The 19,738-nt window shown below is 49.9% G+C and overlaps 1 protein-coding gene across 6 annotated transcripts in view; it reads left to right on the top strand.

The window, feature by feature from the left end:
* Jup (junction plakoglobin) overlaps nt 1-9,282 on the top strand; it is a 27,841-nt gene extending 18,559 nt beyond the window's left edge. For 5 of the 6 annotated variants that reach the window (XM_021176738.2, XM_029483773.1, XM_029483772.1 and 2 more), the window contains exons 7-14: nt 473-576; nt 1,717-2,055; nt 3,157-3,432; nt 5,518-5,668; nt 5,795-5,916; nt 7,276-7,315; nt 7,510-7,675; nt 8,448-9,199. In XM_021176738.2, coding sequence (XP_021032397.1) covers nt 473-576; nt 1,717-2,055; nt 3,157-3,432; nt 5,518-5,668; nt 5,795-5,916; nt 7,276-7,315; nt 7,510-7,661 — 1,184 coding nt within the window. In that variant the 3' untranslated portion in view covers nt 7,662-7,675; nt 8,448-9,199. Of the gene's footprint in view, nt 1-472; nt 577-1,716; nt 2,056-3,156; nt 3,433-5,517; nt 5,669-5,794; nt 5,917-7,275; nt 7,316-7,509; nt 7,676-8,447 lie in introns of all 6 variants that reach the window. The other variant, XM_021176737.2, reaches the window with a different exon arrangement.
* The last annotated feature ends 10,456 nt before the right edge of the window (nt 9,283-19,738 follow it).

Below are 19,738 nucleotides of genomic sequence, written 5' to 3'. Positions count from 1 at the left end.
CAGGCTGGCCTCGAACTCAGAAATCCGCCTGCCTCTGCCTCCCGAGTGCTGGGATTAAAGGCGTGCGCCACCACGCCCAGCTAAATAAATAAATCTTAAAAAAAAAATTGGGATGGTCTGATGCCCTCTTCTGGGTACTACACAACCCCCCTCCACCTACCATCCCCCCACACAAGTAATAATTATCTTTAAAAATAAAAACAGAGCTTGGTAGTGGTGGCACATGCCTTTAGTCCCAGCACTTGGGAGGCAGAGGCAGGCGGATTTCTGAGTTCGAGGCCAGCCTGGTCTACAGAGTGAGTTCCAGACAGCCAGGGCTACTCAGAGCAACCCTGTCTGGAAAGACCAAAACAAAACAAACAAACAAACAAACAAAAAAGAGTGACCTCTGGGGTTAGGAGATTCAGGGTAGGGTCTCTGCCCTGTCAGTCTGGCTCCCTTGGAGCTAACAGGACTCCTGTCCCCTCCCCAGGTGGGATGCAGGCTCTGGGCAAGCACTTGACAAGCAACAGCCCCCGCCTGGTGCAGAACTGCCTGTGGACTCTGCGCAATCTCTCAGATGTGGCCACCAAGCAGGTGAGACAGGAGCCTGGACCTGGGCCAGTCTCTTAAACCATGCCAGCCTTCCTTCCACCTAGGCACATGACCTCTGGGACCTGTGAGTCCTCCTCCTTCATGGCGAAGGCTGAAAAGTTCCAGATGGCTATCACACCTTTATTTAGTAGGGGGCTTTCATCCTGCTTAGGGTTTGGGAAAGGAAGAGGAAGTGGGCTGACATCTTTAAGTTGGGGTTCAGGTAAGGGGACAGTTTAGATCTAGACTCTGGGTCAGGACCAGTACTACGGGGGCTGGTGAGATGGCTCAGTGGTTAAGAGCATTTGTCTGTGGCTCTGGTTACAGAGCATCTGATGTCCTCTTCTGGCCTCTGAGGGTCCTGGGCACACACATATGGTGCACAGATACACAGGCAGGCAACCAAACTTCCCTCCCTATGCTTAACCGTCACCACACCACCAAGCAAGTACCCTCGATGGGCCAGCATTCTGCATGGCCTCCGTGGGCATGCGCTCTCAGTACCCTCCATGGGCCAGCATTCTGCATGGCCTCCGTGGGCATGCGCTCTCAGTCATGTAGAGGGAGAGCAAGCAGCCCTATTGATCGTGGAAGAAACCGAGGCTCGGTGTTGAGAAAGCCCTTTTTCAGAGCTAGTAAGTGGCAGAGCTGTCATTCTGACCCTGTGATGTGTATCTCCAAGGCCTAGACCCTTTCTGCGCCACTGCTAGTCCTGGGAAAAGAGAGGTATTTGAATTAGGGATTTTTTTTTTTTTGAAGTAGATTTAGCTTGCAGACCCCCTGGTGTGACAGAGAAGGCCTGGCAAAGTAAGAAGTGCCTAAAAGCTGACGCCTATGACCCCAAAGGCCTTGCTAACTTCCCCTTGCTAACTTCCTCCTGACCAGAGGCCTCCTTTGGCCAGCAGGAATGAAGCACACTGGCCTTAGAGGCAGGTCTGTAGCTGTGGGTCTGTGGAAGGCTCCAGCCTTTCTCAGCCTCCTGCTAAGGACTTCCCTCAGGGCATGGGAGGCTGTGAGGTCAAGGTTCCCAGCTATATACAAGCAAGCCCTAGCCCTTCAGCCTGTCCATTCCCCCTTGGACCTATTGGAGAGGCTGTATAGAGATGGCTGTGTCCCTTACCCTGCATGTGCTTCCTGTCTCAGGAGGGCCTGGAGAGTGTGCTGAAGATCCTGGTCAACCAACTGAGTGTAGATGACGTCAACGTCCTCACCTGTGCCACGGGCACCCTCTCCAACCTGACCTGCAACAACAGCAAAAACAAGATGCTGGTGACACAGAACAGTGGCGTGGAGGCGCTCATCCACGCCATCCTGAGAGCCGGAGACAAAGATGACATCACAGAGCCCGCCGTCTGTGCCCTGCGCCACCTTACTAGCCGTCACCCCGAGGCTGAGATGGCCCAGAACTCTGTGCGCCTCAACTATGGAATCCCGGCCATTGTGAAACTGCTCAACCAGCCAAACCAGTGGCCACTGGTCAAGGTACCCAGTAAAGGCCACAGGCACTGTGGTGGGGGGTAGGTGAGGGGTGTGTCCCCTGTTCAGGGTCATAGGGATATATGGTAAGGATCCGGAAGAGCAGGGCCTAGACAATAGGAAGCAGCTCCCATGGCCATTTCTGCTTCAGCATTGGCTCTGCTCTTAGAGACTGAGTCTTTTCATTTATCTGCCCCCCATTTGTTTTATTATTATTATTTTGTTGTTGTTGTTGTTTTTTCGAGACAAGGTTTCTCTGTATAGTCTTGGCAGTCCTGGAACTTACTCTGTAGACCAGGCTGGTCTCAAACTCAGAAATCCGCCTGCCTCTGCCTCCTGAGTGCTGGGATTAAAGTTGTGTGCAACCACCAACCAGCTATTATTTTTAAAGTCTTCACTTATTTATTTTGTTTTTGGGGGACAGGGTCTCACTCTATAGCTCTGATGGTCCTGGAGTTCTGTAGACCAGACGAGCCTCGAACTCAGAGATTCTTCTGCCTCTGCCTCCTAAGTACAGGGGATTGAAGGTGTTTGTCACCATTCCTGACTCTGGCTATTTTTTGAAACAAGGACCCTGAGATGTAACTCAGGCTGTCCTTAGACTTTCAATCCTCCTGCCTCAGGCTCCTGACTGATGAGAATACTATAGACATGTCCCACCTAGCAATCTAGTTCTTTTATTATTATTATTATTATTTTAAAAAGTACAGTCTCAGGTATCCCAAGCTAACCTCAGATTGTAGCCAAGGTTTGCCTTGATCCTCCTGCCTCAGTCTCTCCCAACTTGCTGGGGTAAGTTCTGTGCCATCACACCCGCTCTGTGCGGTGCTGGGTATCCAACCCTTTGTGTGTCCTAACTGAGCTAAAGCCCCAACCTTAGCTCTAGATTCCTTCAGTTCTGTGCCTACAGCCCCGCCCACAAGCCCCCAGTTCCCCGTTCCTGGAGTAGCCAGGATGCTCCTGACTTTGTGGTTGTTACTGAAGTGGGGCTCAGATTCAGAAGAGATGACAGGAAGGACAAAATACCTAAAGCCGGGGAGCCGGGATCCCCCAGATGTTTTAAGGACTACCCGCCCCTCCATTCATCACTGCCTCCTTTCTTACCAGGCAACTATTGGCCTGATCCGGAACCTGGCTCTGTGCCCAGCCAACCATGCCCCTCTGCAGGAGGCCGCGGTCATTCCCCGCCTCGTCCAGCTGTTGGTCAAGGCCCACCAGGATGCCCAGCGCCATGTGGCTGCAGGTACCCAGCAGCCCTACACGGATGGTGTGAGGATGGAGGAAATCGTGGAAGGCTGCACCGGAGCCCTGCACATCCTTGCCCGGGATTCCATGAACCGCATGGAGATCTTCCGGCTCAACACCATTCCCCTGTTTGTCCAGGTGAGTCCGGTACAGATGGGCAGATCTGTCCCCAGGTGCTGCTGAGGGGTTTGGAATGTGTGGGCCAGGAGTAGTCTAGGTCTGCGTAGAGAAGGGTGGATAAGTGGCTTTCCGAACTTAGAACACGAGAGCCTTCTTGAAGTGCAGCCACAGGCAGACATGAAGAGCATCTGCAGGTTCAAGAAACAGGAAAGGGACAAACATGGAACCTAGGAACCAGCGCCTCAGCACACCGGAGCTCATTAACACTGGGTCCTAACAGTGTGGTGCACGCAGAGTCAACAAGTGGCTCCCAGGTGGCTCATAAGCAGACGGCTCGGCCCAGGAATTTACAGAAATGAAATTTAGCTCCCAGTGAGAGGCCATTTTCCACTGTCAAATTGGCCAACTTGAGGGTTGGATAAACTGATCGTCTTGTGCCCCGCCTACTTGAGGGAAGGGCAGTCTGGGAGCTATCCTTTGGCCTGGAATTCAGATCCGACTCTCTCTTGGGGGAAATCATTAGCATAACCTAAATGGACAGAGATGTACCCGAGATAATAATTGCGGACACAGTTGTTAAAAACAAGCCCTTTGTCTAATGGTGAGGAAGTAGTTTTGAAGGAAACCATGGGTGTGGTGGTACATGCTTCTCATTCCAGCACTGAGGAGCAGAGGCAGGAGGATTAGCCATGCAAGACCAGCCTTGGATGCAGAGTGAGCTCAAGGCTAGCCTGGGTTATCTTTGACTTAAAAGATAATATAAAGAATGGCAGTATGTGATATTGCCCTAGGGAGGCTGAGACTGGGGGATTGAGAGACAGTTCTAGGGTAGCCTGGGCTAATAGCAAGACCTTATCTTTTAAACAAAATAGAAGAATGCTTTACTATGTCATACCCCCGTGTGCAGTGAGGCCTCACAAATCACGGGATGCATTTTTTTGCTTTGTGGTCCTGGGGATTGAGTCAGGGCCAAGCTCAGGGGCAAGAACTCTACCCCCAAGCTACATCCCCAGCCCAAGATTTTTTTTTTCCTTTGAAATATTTTTTATTAGTTTTCAGAGTTAAGGTCTCATCCGGACCTACCTTCAGTGGAATGAACTCATAGGTTTGTAGGACAGACTCTGAAGTAATACACAAGAAAGTGCCTTATTCTACCATGGCAGGCAGAATAAAGGAGGAATCAGCATTATGGGTGGGGCTGGGAGATGCCTGCCAGTGAGGCTTTGCCGTGTATCCTCGAGGAGCTGAGATCAGATTCCCAGTACTAAGGTGCTGCGGCAGCTTTTAACCCGAGCGTGGGGAGGAGTGGAGACAGGAGGAGTGAGCCTTGCCAGACCTGGAGCTGCAGGTTCAGAGACAGACCCTGCCTGAAAAATTGAGACACAACGGAAGGGAACACGTGACTCCAACCTCTGATCTTCATACACAAGAACATGCACTCAAATGCACACGTGCCCCAAAACACAGTCACCACGATACACACATATAGAGACACGTGCGAACATATCTATAGCGAGATTGGGCACGCCTTTAATCCCAGCACTCAGGAGGCAGAGGCAGGCGCAACTCTGTGAGTTTCAGGCCAGCCTGGTCTACAAAGGGAATCCAGGACAGCCAGGGCTATTATTATACAGAGAAATCCTGCCTGGAAAAACAAAAACATATATGCATATATATAAACATACATATATATGGTGTGTTTATATATAGTATATGTGTAGTATATTTATATATAATATACATAGTATATGTTATACTATATATAGCATATATAGTATATACTATATATTATATTTTATATAGTATATTATATGCTATATATTTATATATACTATATGCTATAATATATAATTACATATAATATAAAATACATAGTGTATAATAATAAGACGGTGATAAAATATACTGGTCACGTGCTGACATGTTAGCAGAGGCTGTGTCTGCTCAGGTGTTAGGGGCCAGTCTGGTTTTTTTGCCCTTTCTTTATGCTTTCCTTGGCTTTCTCTTTCCTAAGACGGCTAGACAGGGCAGGGCTGGGCGGTGTGGCTGGTGTGCAGCCTGGCTTGCCTCACTCCTCACCTCCACCCTTGTCCTCTCTCCTAGCTCCTGTACTCCTCTGTGGAGAACATCCAGCGTGTGGCTGCGGGAGTGCTCTGCGAGCTGGCCCAGGACAAGGAGGCTGCCGATGCCATTGATGCGGAGGGCGCCTCTGCCCCTCTCATGGAACTACTCCATTCCCGCAATGAGGGCACCGGTGAGGGACCCATGACTTGGTGTGGGGGGCAGGGGAGCACCAGAGGGAGGAGGCTGGGCTCTGTTCCTCCAGCTGCAGCACTGACAGCCTCTGACTTGGTCTTAACTTCCCTCCCTCTCTGCCCAGCGACCTATGCTGCTGCTGTCCTGTTCCGCATCTCTGAGGACAAGAACCCAGATTACCGTAAACGAGTGTCTGTGGAACTCACCAACTCCCTCTTCAAGCATGACCCAGCTGCCTGGGAAGCTGTGAGTATCAGACCACATCTGATTGTGCAAGCCACGTACTGCATGGGGGACGGTGGGGGGGGGTGCAGCTCATTGCTCTCTGCAGAGGCATAGCTGACCTCAGAGAGGTGTAGCCTCCAACTCAATATTCACTTCAAGGCTGATTTTGAACTCTTTGTTTTTTGGGTTTTTTTTTTTTTAAGATTTATTTATTTTATGCTTATGAATACACTATTGCTGTCTTCAGACACCCCAGAACAGGGCATCAGATCCCATTACAGATGGTTGTGAGCCACCATGTGATGAACTCAGAACCTCTGGAAGAGCAGTCAATGCTCTTAACCACTGAGTCGGCTCTCCAGCCCTGATTTTGAACCTCCTGTCTCCACCTCTTAAGTACCATGACTAAAAGGCCTAAAGGCATGGGTTACCATGCCTGGCTAGATATTTATTTTATTTTGCAATGGGGTCCTTTATAGAGAGAGTCATGAGCCGCCATGTGGTTGCTGAGACTTGAACTCAGGACCTCTGGAAGAGCGGCCTTTACTCCTAACTTCTCTCCAGCCCAGCAATGGAGATCCTTCATGACATAGAGATAGCAGATCAAAGCATGTCTAGTTGTTTATTTTGTTTTGTTTTGTATATGGTTTCATCTGTTTGCTCGGCTATTTTTTAGTACTGGGAGTCAGATGAGGGCCCTGTGTACATCCTACAGACACTCTACCCCTGCGCTGTATCTATAGTCCTGGGTGGTGTTTTGAGAAAGTCTTGCTATATAGGTAGCCCAGGCTAACCTTGAATATATGACGATTCTCTTGCCTTGACCACTGAATACTAGAATTAACAGGAATTGGGGTCTCACTCTACCCCCAGCTAGCTTGGACTTTGTACCAATCCTCCTGCCTCAGACTCCTAAGTGCTGGGGTTGCAGGCATGATCCACCCACTGTTCCCAGCTACATATCTCTTTTGCCCACATGAATATAAAGGGTTTGAGAATGTGGTGTGTGTGTGTGTGTGTGTATATGTGTAACAGGACCCCAGGGCCTTGGCCATGCTAGACAGGTACTCTGCCACTAGCCCACATCCAGGGTTGTCTTGCTCTAATTTGCACACGGGTACTGTGTAGCCAGCCACACCCTGTGTCTATGTCTCTTCCCGACACTCCCTCCCCACAGCTGCTCTGGCCTGTGTGTGCCCAAAGCGCTAGTGTCAGGACCTCTACCCAGAGCAGGGCCTGGGAGCACGGTGCTTTCTTCTCTTCCTCTAGGGTTAGGGGAGGTGTCCTGCCCCTTGTCTGGAGCACCTCTCTGTTCCTTAGTGGAAAAGCAGGCCAGAGGATCCTTTCCCACACTTCCTATGTCTTTCTGTCCTTCCTCAGGCCCAGAGTATGATCCCGATCAACGAACCCTATGCAGACGGTGAGTGTGTGGAGCCCTAACCCAGAGCCTGGAGCTGTGTGGGCGAGAGTGGAAACTCCTGGTAGCCAGTGTGTTCCAGTCTAGATCCCTGCTGTGGGGGTGTAGGGAGGAAGTTTGGTCCCTAGGCGTGGGCCTGCTCTTCTACCATGTGTGGTCTGCAGATCTCCAGATAAGCCTTCCTTTCTCGTCCCCAGACATGGATGCCACCTACCGCCCCATGTACTCCAGCGATGTGCCTCTGGACCCTCTGGACATGCACATGGACATGGATGGAGACTACCCCATGGACACCTACAGTGACGGCCTGAGGCCTCCCTACCCCACTGCAGACCACATGCTGGCCTAGCCAGCTCCACCTCAGTAAGGCCCCTTCCTCCCCCCACCTCTCCTCTCTCTCTCTCTCTCTCTCTCTCTCTCTCAGCCTTGCCCTCAGCCTGTTGCTATGGTTACAGTGCCACTTCCTTTTCTCTCTGGCCTGGTGGGGACCTTTCCATCCTGGACTATAAACACTGGGGGACGGGGAAGGAGTGTGACAATCCTGTGCTTTTTGATCTGTTGTGCTTTGGCCTGCCTTTCTGATGATGATGATGATGATGAAGAATTATTATGGACTAGGTTTTACTCCGTGTTTCAGGCTGGCCTGAAATTCATTATGTAGCCCAGGCTGGCCTCATGTCTGTGGCTTTTCCCTAGCCTTAGTGACATCACCATCCCAGTGTCATTTTTTTTTTTTTTAACACTGGGGACTGAACCTATTGCACCTATGAGTGCTAGGGCAAGGCTACCATTGAACCACATCCCTAGCCCTGGTTTTGCCGTCTGTTACATTGAGATAGTCTCGCTAAACTGTCCAGGCAGCCTTTTACAGCCTGGAGTGCAGACATGCCTTGAATTTAGGATCTTCCTATATTAGCCCCCTATAGACCTGCACAGCTGGAGTGGGGGTGGGGGTCCTCCATTATATTTGCCCCTTGCTTGGCTAGGCCATGCTCCTCCAGCTACTTCTAAGCAAATGAGGAAAAAGACCATTTTTTTTCTGGGGGTCGTAGACAGATGTCACAATAGCACCCCTGAACTTCTGGGGGAGACAGGCCTGTCAAGCACCTGACCTCGGTGTCCTCATGCCCCACAGGTGCTGTTTCTCACCTGGAGAGCTCTCAAGAGCAGACTGTCGGAGGAGACAGAAAAGTACCTGAGCCCCGGGAGCCGGCCTGGACTTCCTGCTGAACACACGTGCTCCCGTGCTCCAGCGAGTTCCTCCATAGGGATTTTGGGATGGTGTCTGCTCCCGCTTTTCTGTCCTGGGCTGGGGATCCAGGCTCAGCACTTTCTCCCCGTCCCCACTATGGCTATGGCCACTAAAGCTTTAGACTCAGCCTGTGTCCCTGCACAGCAATTCTCTCTGCTGACTCCAGCTGCCTGGACCCCCACCCCTACCCCCACCCAGGCCTTCCTTTGTTTTTTTTTCGGGGGCCAATTTTCTCACTTGACCTCCTGGGATATCCAAGACACAGGTTCAAGGCCCCAACCCCTGACACCCAAAGCTTCTTTTGAAAAGTTCAGGGACCTTCTCGGGGGTCAGTGGGAGAGTGGAGACATTAAGTGCCCCTGCCAGGACCTGCCCTTCCCTTCAGGATGCTAAGTTTTTGCTTTGACCCTCCAGAGGGGGGAACTCTTGGTGATGCTCCTCTCACATCGCTCCACACTGGCCCATCTGCCCTGCAGAAGTGTTCTGGCTCACCCCTCTGGTGTGTGGTGAGGGGCTTTCTTCTCCCCCTCCTGTTTGACTCCCGCCACCTCCTGCACATGGGTTTGGGGGCGGGGAGCGGGGGGCAGAGGACTGAAAGGGAAGTCCCCTCAGAGAGTCTTATTATCAACACTTTATTTTTTGGTTATTGGCTTTTTCTTTTCTTTTTTTGTTTTTGTATAGACCAAAGCAAAGAAAATAAAATAACACAGAGATCCAATGGAGGCTGTTAAAAGCATTATGGTGTAGAGGAAGTAAGGGGCATGCGTAATAGGTGTGACAGACCCTCTGTCCCTGATGTCCCCACTTGGCTGATCTTTGCATGTCCTCAGGGTTGCAGAGGCAAATGAAGAGAAGGGAGGGTTTGAAGAGCAGGAGTCCATTGAATGATTTGGTCCCATGTTCACACAGAACACTAGGGACTCCAGGCTATCTTGCTCCACAGGCAAGCTCCTTGCTGGCTTCAGCCTCTGCTGTCCTGCTGTGACATCAGACGTCTTCTATACCTCAGCTCTCCATGGCCCTCGGCTTACTAATACAGGCTTCTTGTTGGCCAGAAGTGGGCCTACCCCATCCCCTGTCCACCTCTCCCTCATGACTCCTTACTGCTTACAAGTCAGTAACACTAATGTTGGCCAGCATCTTCTGCACGCTATCATGCCTCCTGCTCAGGTTGTCCCCGCTACCTTTTCTTTTCTTTTCTTTTCTTTTTTTTTTTTTTTTTTCAAGACAGGGTTTCTCTGTATAGCCCTGGCTGTCCTGGCACTCGCTTTGTAGACCAGGCTGGCCTCGAACTCAGAAATCCGCCAGTCTCTGCCTCCCGAGTGCTGGGATTAAAGGCATGCGCCACCACGCCCAGCTTCCCGCTACCTTTTCTTGCTGGCCCATGCCATCTGTCTCAGCCTTGCCCCAGAAGCACTGATCCTGGGGCCTATGTGACACTTCCCCACCAGCAATGCTAAGTTCTTCTTTTCGAAGTGGGCTGGTCATCACGGCCCTGACAAACTCTGAGAACAGGAAATTCCTGTAGCCTGTTCATGTGGGGCCAGACATCTGCCTCTTATATCTGCACAGAGCCCAGGCTAGGACTTGAGCATCACAGAGCATCAGGGTAACACCCTGCTTCCCTGCAGCCAATCACATTTGAGGATGAAATGAGAAAAAACAGGGGGTCGAGGAAGAAAGAAAAGGTCTGGGGTGGAGGCAGGAAGTTAGTTCAATCAAAAGATGACTGGGGCTGGGCGGTGGTGGCGCACGCCTTTGATCCCAGCACTTGGGAGGCAGAGGCAGATGGATTTCTGAGTTCAAGGCCAGTCTGGTCTACAAAGTGAGTTCCAGGACAGCCAGGGCTATACAGAGAAACCCTGTCTCGAAAAAAAAAAAAAAAAATACTGGGCCTTCAGGCAGAGGTGATGAGAGACAGCTGAGTGCCACAGGAGGCACCATGGAAGGGAGAGGAGGCTCCGCATACAGAGACCACAAGGTCTTTATTTAACTGCCCCATGTTCAGGGCCTGGCTGAATGCTCAGCCTGGGTAGTTTGAAAAGAATTTGGTAAAGGAAGAGCATAGGACTCTGTGAGTGTGTGTGGGAAGCAGCAAGGGGGAGACAGCACATGAGCCTGAGGTGGTGAGAGAAGATGCTAGCCAGGTGTGGAGGATACGGCAGGATTCTGCATCTGCAGCTGATGCTCCAGACAGGCAGGCTGAGACCTCACTGCCAACCACTGATGCTCACCGATCACTGAACTCAAGTAGAACCTGCAGAGTGCGCTTATGTTATCTCTGGCTGCCCAGCACGGAGCAGAGTGATCTAGAGATGCCAAGGAAAACAGCAAGAAGTCTACCCACCCCAGAAGAGGAGGTGGCAATCGCATTGTGTATCCCCATGACAGGCAGCAAGGGCAAGGGATCAGAGAAGGAAGTAAAACTGTCACAGAAAGATTGAAAGTTGATTCTAGCCATGGCGGAGCTGGAGCGCTGAGCTTCCCAGGAGGCTGACCAAAAAGGGCACATTAATCTCTGTGGCATCGATGGTCCATTTCTGTTCTCATGTAGGAGCTATCCACAACCTCGAGAAAGCCCACACTTGGAACCCTGATTTCCTTATCTATAAAATAGGGCTGTGGTGTAGCACAGGGTAGATCATGAGTTTGGTTTGTGCCTAGGCTTTTGGGGTTCCCACACTCAGGACGAACCACATCCGGCCCATCTGCTTAGTGTCAGGATAAAACGAGAAGATGCAGCAATTCCAGGCAGAAGGTAAATGGGGTTGGAGAGACCAGAGTACTGGGTGCCCTCTAGCAGACCTGGATTCCATTCCCAGCACTCACATGGCCACTCACAAGTGTCAGTAACTCCAGTTCCAGGGAACTCTGACCTCCATGGGCACCAGGCATACCTATGGTGCACAGGCATGTTCAGACAAAATAATTATGTGCTAAAAACAACAACAAAAACCGGGCGGAGGGGCAAACTTGATTCCCACAGATTTTATTCCTTTAATTCAGAAGAGATTCTTACCTGCTGTTTACTGAAACTACACCACAGGACCAGCCTTTCTACGGAGGAAGTTGAGAGCTATCTTAGCTCTGCATGGCAGCCCCTGATGAGTAGCAAGGCTCTGGTGGGCAAGTGACAGATGTGGAAGCCATTGGGTACATCACAACCATGGCTTACCACAGAAAGGTGGCTTCCTGTGCTAGCGGCAGAGGAACTGACTGAGTGGGGTATCTCTAGGACAGAAAGTGATTCGAGTCAGGAAGCAGCTATGTTGGAACAGCCATGGCCAAGGAACGGGAACCCTCTGCTGTGTGTGGAGGAAGGGCTCCTCTGTTGCCTACTACAGTCAAGAGTCCCATAACCAAGTCAGTGACTAGAGCAGAGGTACACCTATCAAAATGGTGGGTGCCACTCCAGTGTGGACAGAGGACAGTGTGGTGCTCTCAGACTTAGTAATGGGACAGGGGCAGAATCCAGCTAGACAGATTTCTACAATGAGATTGAGTGTCCCTTTACATTATTTTATGTATGTGTGTCCCAAATAGAACTCTGGGTCAGGCTTGGTGGCAGCTGCCTGTACCCGCTGAGCCATCTCACCGGGATACTCAACCTATTTTATTTTTTGAGCTGCGTGTCTCTCAAGGAACCTGGAGCTATCAATCACTTTGCCTAGACTTGCTGGCCTGCCAGCCCCAGGGGTCTTTCTGTCTCAGTTTCCTGGCACTGGACTTGCAGGCCTGCACCACTATACTTTGTTTTTACAGCTTGGACTCCAGTCATTATAGCAAGCCCTTTACTAAGTGAAATTATTAAAAACAAATGTCATGGTGCAGGAGGGGTGGCTCAGTGGTGAAGAACACTTGTAACTCCGTCTCCATGAGATCCAGCGTTCTCCTGTAATCCACGAGCAACTCCACATGCACTCATCTCTCTCTCTCTCTCTCTCTCTCTCTCTCTCTCTCTCTCTCTCACACACACACACACACACACACCTTTACACACTCTCTCTCTGTGTTTCCATGTTGGATTTTTTAAAATGTAAATTATTTTATTTATTTACATTCCAATCATTGCTCCCCTCAGTTGCCCCTCCCACNCTCATCTCTCTCTCTCTCTCTCTCTCTCTCTCTCTCTCTCTCTCTCTCACACACACACACACACACACACACACACCTTTTTTAAAAAGTTATTAAGGGGGGTTGGAGAGATGGCTCAGTGGTTAAGAGCACTGACTGCTCTTCTAGAGGTCCTGAGTTCAATTCCCAGAAACCACATGGTGGCTCACAACCATCTATAATGAGATCCGATGCCCTCTTCGGGTGTGTCTGAAGATAGCTACAGTGTACTCATATAAATAAAATTAAATTTAAAAAAATTATTAAGGGAGCCTTACACTGAAGATTTAAATCACACCTATAAGTCCTCATCCCAGAAACTGTACACCTTAGGCTGTCGAGATGATTCAGTGGGTAAATTGCTGGATGCTAAGCTGAGTTTGACCCTTGAACCCATTTGATAAAATGCAAGCTGTCCTCTGACCTCCATTTGTAGGCCATGGCATGCACATGTGCACATACACATTATGCAAAATTTGTTTGTTTTTTTTTTAGGTATAAAGCTAATTTAAAAGAATAATAAACCCAAGTAACTAGAAAAATAATTTAGCTGGGACCCTAAATCCTTTAGTTTAACTTGAAAACATCTATTCACACAGAGATAGAATATAAAGTTAGGCTGTAGACAAGATGTGGGGACAATTTGAGAAATTCAGTTGAATCTCAAGTTCACAAAAACTAATAAATCCAGGTGTGGTGTAGGACCTCTATAATCATAGCACCCAGGAGGTTGAGGTAGGACAGGAATTGCAGAAAACATCCAATAAAATTAATACCAGGCAGTGGTGTCAAACACCTTTAATCTTAGCACTCTGGAGGCACAGGCATAGACAGGCTGATCTCTGAGTTTGAGGCCAGCCTAGGCTGCAGAGTGAGGTCCTGGACAGCCAGGGCTACACAGAGAAACCCTATCTTGGAAAAACACACACACACAGAGTAACTAAATATTTAGGTATAGATTGGGGTTGGTGGTATGTACCTATAATCCCATCTAGAACAGAAGATAGAGGCAGGAAGATCAGCAGTTCAAGGTCATCCTTGGCTATAGAACAAATTCAGGGCCAGCCTAGGTTACATGAGACTCTGGTTTCTTGGAAAGGTGGTTGGGGCAGATAACACAGATGCATGTACAAGGCAAACATATATGATTACATGAGATTTACCATGAGCCATTGACCCATGTAGTAAGAGAAATTGATAATGGAGGCTGAGAAGCCTCAGAGTCTGCCGTCCACTGCAAGCCCAAGACTGAGGAACCAAGTGGTGTCTTTCTATCCAGGTCCTGGAAGGCCTGGGAACCAGGAGAGCCTCACTTGAGAGTGCCAGCCTGGGGCCAGGAGGAGAGGAACTGAAATGTCCTAGCCCAAACAATGAGGAGAAATAGGAGACACTCCCTCCTCTTCCTTTTGTTCTATTTGGGCCCAACAGGAAGATGGCCACCTACACAGAACACAGCAGGCTCCTTGAAGGAGTCCCTGGATTGGAACGCTCACCCTTCATTCCCTTGTCCTTTCAAGGATTCTCTCGGGGCCTGCTCTTTGCCAGGCTTTCCTCAAGGCTCTGGGAATCTCAATATCCGCTGTCCTTATCTGTTGGTAGCATCATGCTTTAGGGCCTGGGAGACAGCAGTAGTCATGCCAAGCCGGGAGGGAACTGATGCGTGCCATATCCAAGCACGGGTTGAGGCAGGGAGGGGCACTAGGTAGACAGCTGACACACTGCGGCCCAAGCAGCAAAGACTCCAGGGCCCTCACCTGGAGGGGAGAGTGGTGGGTGGGAAGGGACAATATTTTGCTGTGCCTAGCTAGGACAGCAATAGCCACCAGGTGTCAGTGGTGTCACAGTCAAAGTTGGTGGTACATTCTGATCCTGGGGACCTTGGTGGTGGGAGCTGCTGCCTTTGTATTGACTGGGAGGTACAGTGGCCTCCTGAGGGTAAATCCATCCAGTGACTATGCTTGGAGAGCCAATAAGAAGCCCCCATCCCTACCTCGGGCTCCTTTCATCCGGCCCTGAGCTCAGCGATCGTTTGGAACAGCCTTCAGACATGTAGTAGGTCTTTTTCCTTCCTTCTTTCCCTCCTCTTCTCTTTCTCCCCACTTGCCTTCTCCTTCCTGTTTTGAGAATAGGGCCTAAGGCAGCCTTAAGCTAGCCTGAAAGTTACTATGCAGTCCAGTCTAGCCTGAACGTTACTATGTGACTCCACCTCTCCAAACCCTACCTCCTAAATGCTGTGATTACAAACATACCACCAAGCACACATACACAGGCTTCCCCTCTTTATCCTCTTTCCTCTCCACCTCCTTTTCTTCTCCTTTCTCTTCCCTTCCTCCATCCCTCTCTCCCTCCTCTATTTTCTCTCCTTTCTTTCTCTCTCTCTCTTTCTTTCTTTCTCTCTTTTTCTCTCCCTCTTTCTCTCTCTTTCTCTCTTTCTCTCTTTCTCTCTTTCTCTCTTTCTTTCTCTCTTTCTCTCTTTCTCTCTTTCTTTCTTTCTTTCTTTCTTTCTTTCTTTCTTTCTTTCTTTCTTTCTTTCTTTCTTTCTTTCTTTCTTTCTTTCTAGACAGTCTCCCTACATAGTCTTGGCTGTCCTGGAACTCACCAGACTGGCCTTGAACTCACAGAGATCTGCCTGCTTCTGCTTCCCTCCGTGCTAGGATTAAAGGCATCACTTCACCCACCCCCCCCCACCCTTTTTTTCAACTGGGTCTTTAGGTTCGCACGTATGCCACCCCACCAGCGAGGTTGGAGATACTTTTTCTACTTTTGAGGCTACCAAAGCCTGGGGAGCCTGCCTGCGATTTGCTTTGCTAACAGTAATGGTAACAGTAGTTTGTGGCATTCTGATGACTGGCAAGAGCCATTCATACCACATCAACCAATGGCCACAGTTTTGCCCAGTGTGTGGAAGGCCGGGAAATGATACTCAGAGAGGTTAGAAAATACCCCTAAGGCAGCACAGCTAGCAAGAGCCCCAGAGCTGGCCTTTGAATGCCAGATGCCAGACTCCCCCTCCCCCTGGCCTTTGAATGGGAGATGCCAGACTCCCTCCCAGGCAGCTTCCCTCATCCCCCACAATTGGGACTGAGTACAGGCCTTCCTTGGATGCTCTGGTCCAATGGGTTCACACGTGGGCTGGGTAGCCTATAATGCCAGCTCATACCAGGAAGGAGGAGCTCGAGGTGGCCTGTCATCCTCCGAGCCAGAGATGTACATGCCTATCTGACCCCTCCCCCAGGGCAGAACTACTAACAGAAGTGGGGCTTGATGTAATCTTGTAATCTCAGCTGCTTAGAGAAGCTGCTTAGAGAACAGGGGCAGGGTGTATTGTGAGTTCAAAGCCTGCCTGGACAGCTTAGTTACCTCAAAATGGAAAAGAGAGACCGGGGGAGATGGCTCAGCAGTTAAAAGTGCTGGCTGCTTTTAGAGAAGATCTGCCTTGCGGAGAACATCAGAGGGCTTGAACTTCTTCAGCCCTTCCCCAAGTCTTGGAATAAAGTGGTTTGGCAGCCCCCTCCTTCAAAAAAGCAATGGGTGGTCTTCCAGAAGTCCCGGATTCTATTCCCAGCACCCACAGGGTAGCTCACAATTTTCTTTAACCTCAGTTCCAGGAGATCTAGGCCTTCTGGCTCCCGAGGGCACCACGTGCTCCTGAGGCCTTCTGGCTCCGTAGGCACCGATGCACACACCACCATGTGCTCACACCCAGAGTTTATCCTTAGATTCATCCAGCAAATATTTATTGGGTGCCTAATTATAGTCCAAAGGACACAAAAGTAAACAAAACAGACGTGTCCTCGTCGTTGGTGAAATGGGGAGACTGGATTATCTTCCCTTGTGGATGGTGCGCGCCAAGTGTTAAACAAGGAGTCGGGGTAGGGGATGAAGGCTCAGAGCGGGAGTAGGGAAAGATCACAGGCCTCTGCGAGGTTCCCAGTGCAAGAGCCAGAGAGGTGGTAGGGAGCACAGGTGTTGGGAGCGGAGAAAGCATTCCTCCTGAGACCCTGGTCCTTCTGCCTCCCGGACTCCGTTCTCCAGGAGTCCTGCCTCCAGGATTCGGCACCTCTCCGTTCGGTAGCGCTTGCTCTCCAGATCCTTGCATCTTGCCCTTCCCGGATATAGCCAGCAGGGAGCGCAAGACACAGCCAGCCACTCGCTCTGGTGCTCTGACTGCATTGCCTGAACTCCGGCTGGGGACTCTTGAACCCAAAGAGTTTGATTGGATTTTTTTTTGAGAGGAGGCATAAAGGAAAGGGGAAGAATGCTGAGGAGTAGGAAAAGCCTGGTCCTCCTGGTCCTCGGGAATTCCATTCCGTGAAGAGGAGGAAGGGTTTATGCTGGTGCTGGATTGGAGTTGGGGTGGGGCAGGGTGTACAGTGGACATCTGCCTGGGTGACAGGATCCAAGAGATTGAGCAGCCCTAGGCCTGCGGAAGTCAGCAAGGGAATAGCCAGGAGGAAATCTCATCCAATCCCAGTCCTTGGTCATTCAGAGAGTGCTGGGGGGCAACCCCTACTGGTGACCTTTTCCAGAATTTAGGCCAGGAGAGGAGGCAGGGAGAGGGAACCAAACTAGGTGTGGGCTACCCAAGGCTGGGAATTAGAGAAAATGTGCCCCTAAATTCATGGGTGGAGGTAACTAGGTGTGAAGGTTTCTGTCTCCCTGGTTCCTCTTTGGCCCATCAAGAGTTGGGGAAGACACCCTGGGAGAGACAGCACAAGACCCCTCAGGATGTCTCTATACAGGGAGTGAGCAGGATCATAGTCCCCTCTGGCTCTCCTGGCAGTGCTGGGCCCTGAAGAGGCCACAATAATGACTTAGAGAGAAGATAATTGCTTCTCCATCCTTTTTCACCCTGGTGAATGAGCAGGACCGGGGTGAGGCCGAATGTGAGCCAACACTGCCCTCTGGAGGCCACATCCAGAATTGCATGATTCTAATACTCTGACCTAGAGGATTCTCCAACATTGTCTCCATCTTTGTTTCTTTTCCCTTTTTACTCAGACTTCCCAGGGACCTCGAGACTGCTTCTACACGGGAAACATGATGTCTAACGCACATTCAATGAGCTCCTACTGTGTGCCTTGTTCTGTGCTCGGTGTAGGCTGCAAGTGCCCAGGCACAGAGAGACTGCCTGGAAGGAGGAACCTTTGGCAGATCCCTGAAGCTATGGACTCATGAGAGATGGGCTGGGCAGATGTCAAAAGGAGCCCCCTCTCCTCCTTCACTGTCCACAGTAAACACCGAGGCTGTGTCTCCTAAATTTTTGCTGACAATGAAAACATGTATACTGTGGGGGAAAGGCAGTCTATGTCTGTGATCCCAGCTCCTTTGAAGGTTGAGGCAGGGGGATTAAAAGTTTGAGGGGGATTAGTGAGATGAATCATCAGTTTAGAGAAATATTTTTCTCTTCCAGAGGTTCTGCTTCTGCCTCCCGAGTTCTGGGATTAAAAGTGTGTGCGTTACTACTTGTGTTAATAACTTAATGTCCCTAGTCAACGCACTGGTCTTTGGTGTCATATCTGGAGAGAGCAGACATTTGTCTATGTCTCCCCAGAAGAACCATATATTCTCCAGTCCCGTCCTCAGAGGCCTCCAAAGCTCCCCCCACAGTCTCCCCCCACGCCCCGCACAGGATCCGTCCAGCTCCCCTGCTCCATCTCCTTTTTGTTTTCCCGGAGACAAGTATCACTCAATGAAGGAACTCTAGCCAGGCATAGCGTGCAAGCATGGCTCTGGCAGGCCCTGCCCTTCTCTCTTATTCTATCCACCTTGCTAAAACAGTTAGATGGCATCCCAAAAGCTAGTCGCTGAGGTCTGTTCCCTTATTTGTCCACTTCCTCTTTCTGAGGTTGACTACCAAGGTCCAGCTATCAAAGTATGAAGTCCAGCCGTCAAAAGTGTACAGAAGTACACTGTAGCTGTCTTCAGACACACCAGAAGAGGGCATCTGATCCCATTACAGATGGTTGTAAACTACTATGTGGTTGCTGGAACTTGAACTCAGAAAGAGCAGTCAATGTTCTTAACAACTGAGCCATCTCTCCACCCCCAAATTATCATTTTCTTGTGGACCATATCAGTCTCCTCTGTATCCAGAGGCAGTCATTTGTCCATCCTCCCGGATAAATTCCCCTTCCCCTTCTCCCTCATCCTCTATCTCGTCTTTGTCTCTTATTCCCTGTCCCTTGTCCCTCTGAGGAAGATAAATCTCCTTTGTGCTGAGAACTTGGTCTTAGGGCTCCTGAGTGGATACCCATCATTTCACTCATAGCCCAGGCTGCTTTAGTTTTTGATCTTCCTGCCTCTGCCTCTGGAGTGCTGGGATTGCTTACAAGTGCCTGCCACTGAGCTGAATCTCTGGGTTTCAGTTCTTTGCTCCTGTTTGTAGCTCCCCTCTGGCACATGATCCCTAAGACAGCAGAGATCTAGTCTCTTTGTTCACCAATGTGTCCCAAATGCCTGTCATAATGCTTAATACATGTTTCTTAGGGGTGAATAATGATCGAAAGATAAGTTAGAGGAGTGAGGTTAAAAAGGCACGAAGCCCACCAAAAACTAAGATGGATAATGTTTCTGGCCATAACAAAAGGCAAAGTTTATGTGTTGTACCTTCACTGTAGTGACCCTGGCCTGATTCAACTCTCCACAGCTTTGTAGAGCTGTCTTAGGGTTAGCCAGGTGTAACGCCTTGTACCCTGTGTTGCTTTGAATGAGGGCGCCCTCTAGTGGGGCTCCTAGGTTTGAATACTTGCTCACAAATAGTTAGTGAACGCTTTGGAAAAGATTGGGAGCTGTGGCCTTGTTGGAAGAGGAGTGTCACTGGGAGTGGGCTTGGAGGTTTCAAAAGCTTATACCAGGTCCAGTCTCTCCATTTTCATTTTTCCCCACCCCTCTTCTCTCTGTGTATCACGATGTAAATCTCTCAAGGCTTGGGCTCGGGTGATTTTATATATATATATATATATATATATATATATATATATGCATGTATTTCCTGCCATGATGATAATGGATTAAATCTCTGCATTCCTCCAGTTGAATACTTTCTTTTATAAGAATTG

The sequence above is a fragment of the Mus caroli genome, chromosome 11 (assembly GCF_900094665.2).
Source record: "Mus caroli chromosome 11, CAROLI_EIJ_v1.1, whole genome shotgun sequence".
Classification (NCBI taxonomy): Eukaryota; Metazoa; Chordata; class Mammalia; order Rodentia; family Muridae; genus Mus; species Mus caroli.
The sequence above is the reverse complement of the archived record's forward strand: the minus strand, read 5'-3'. Positions and strand labels throughout refer to the sequence as shown.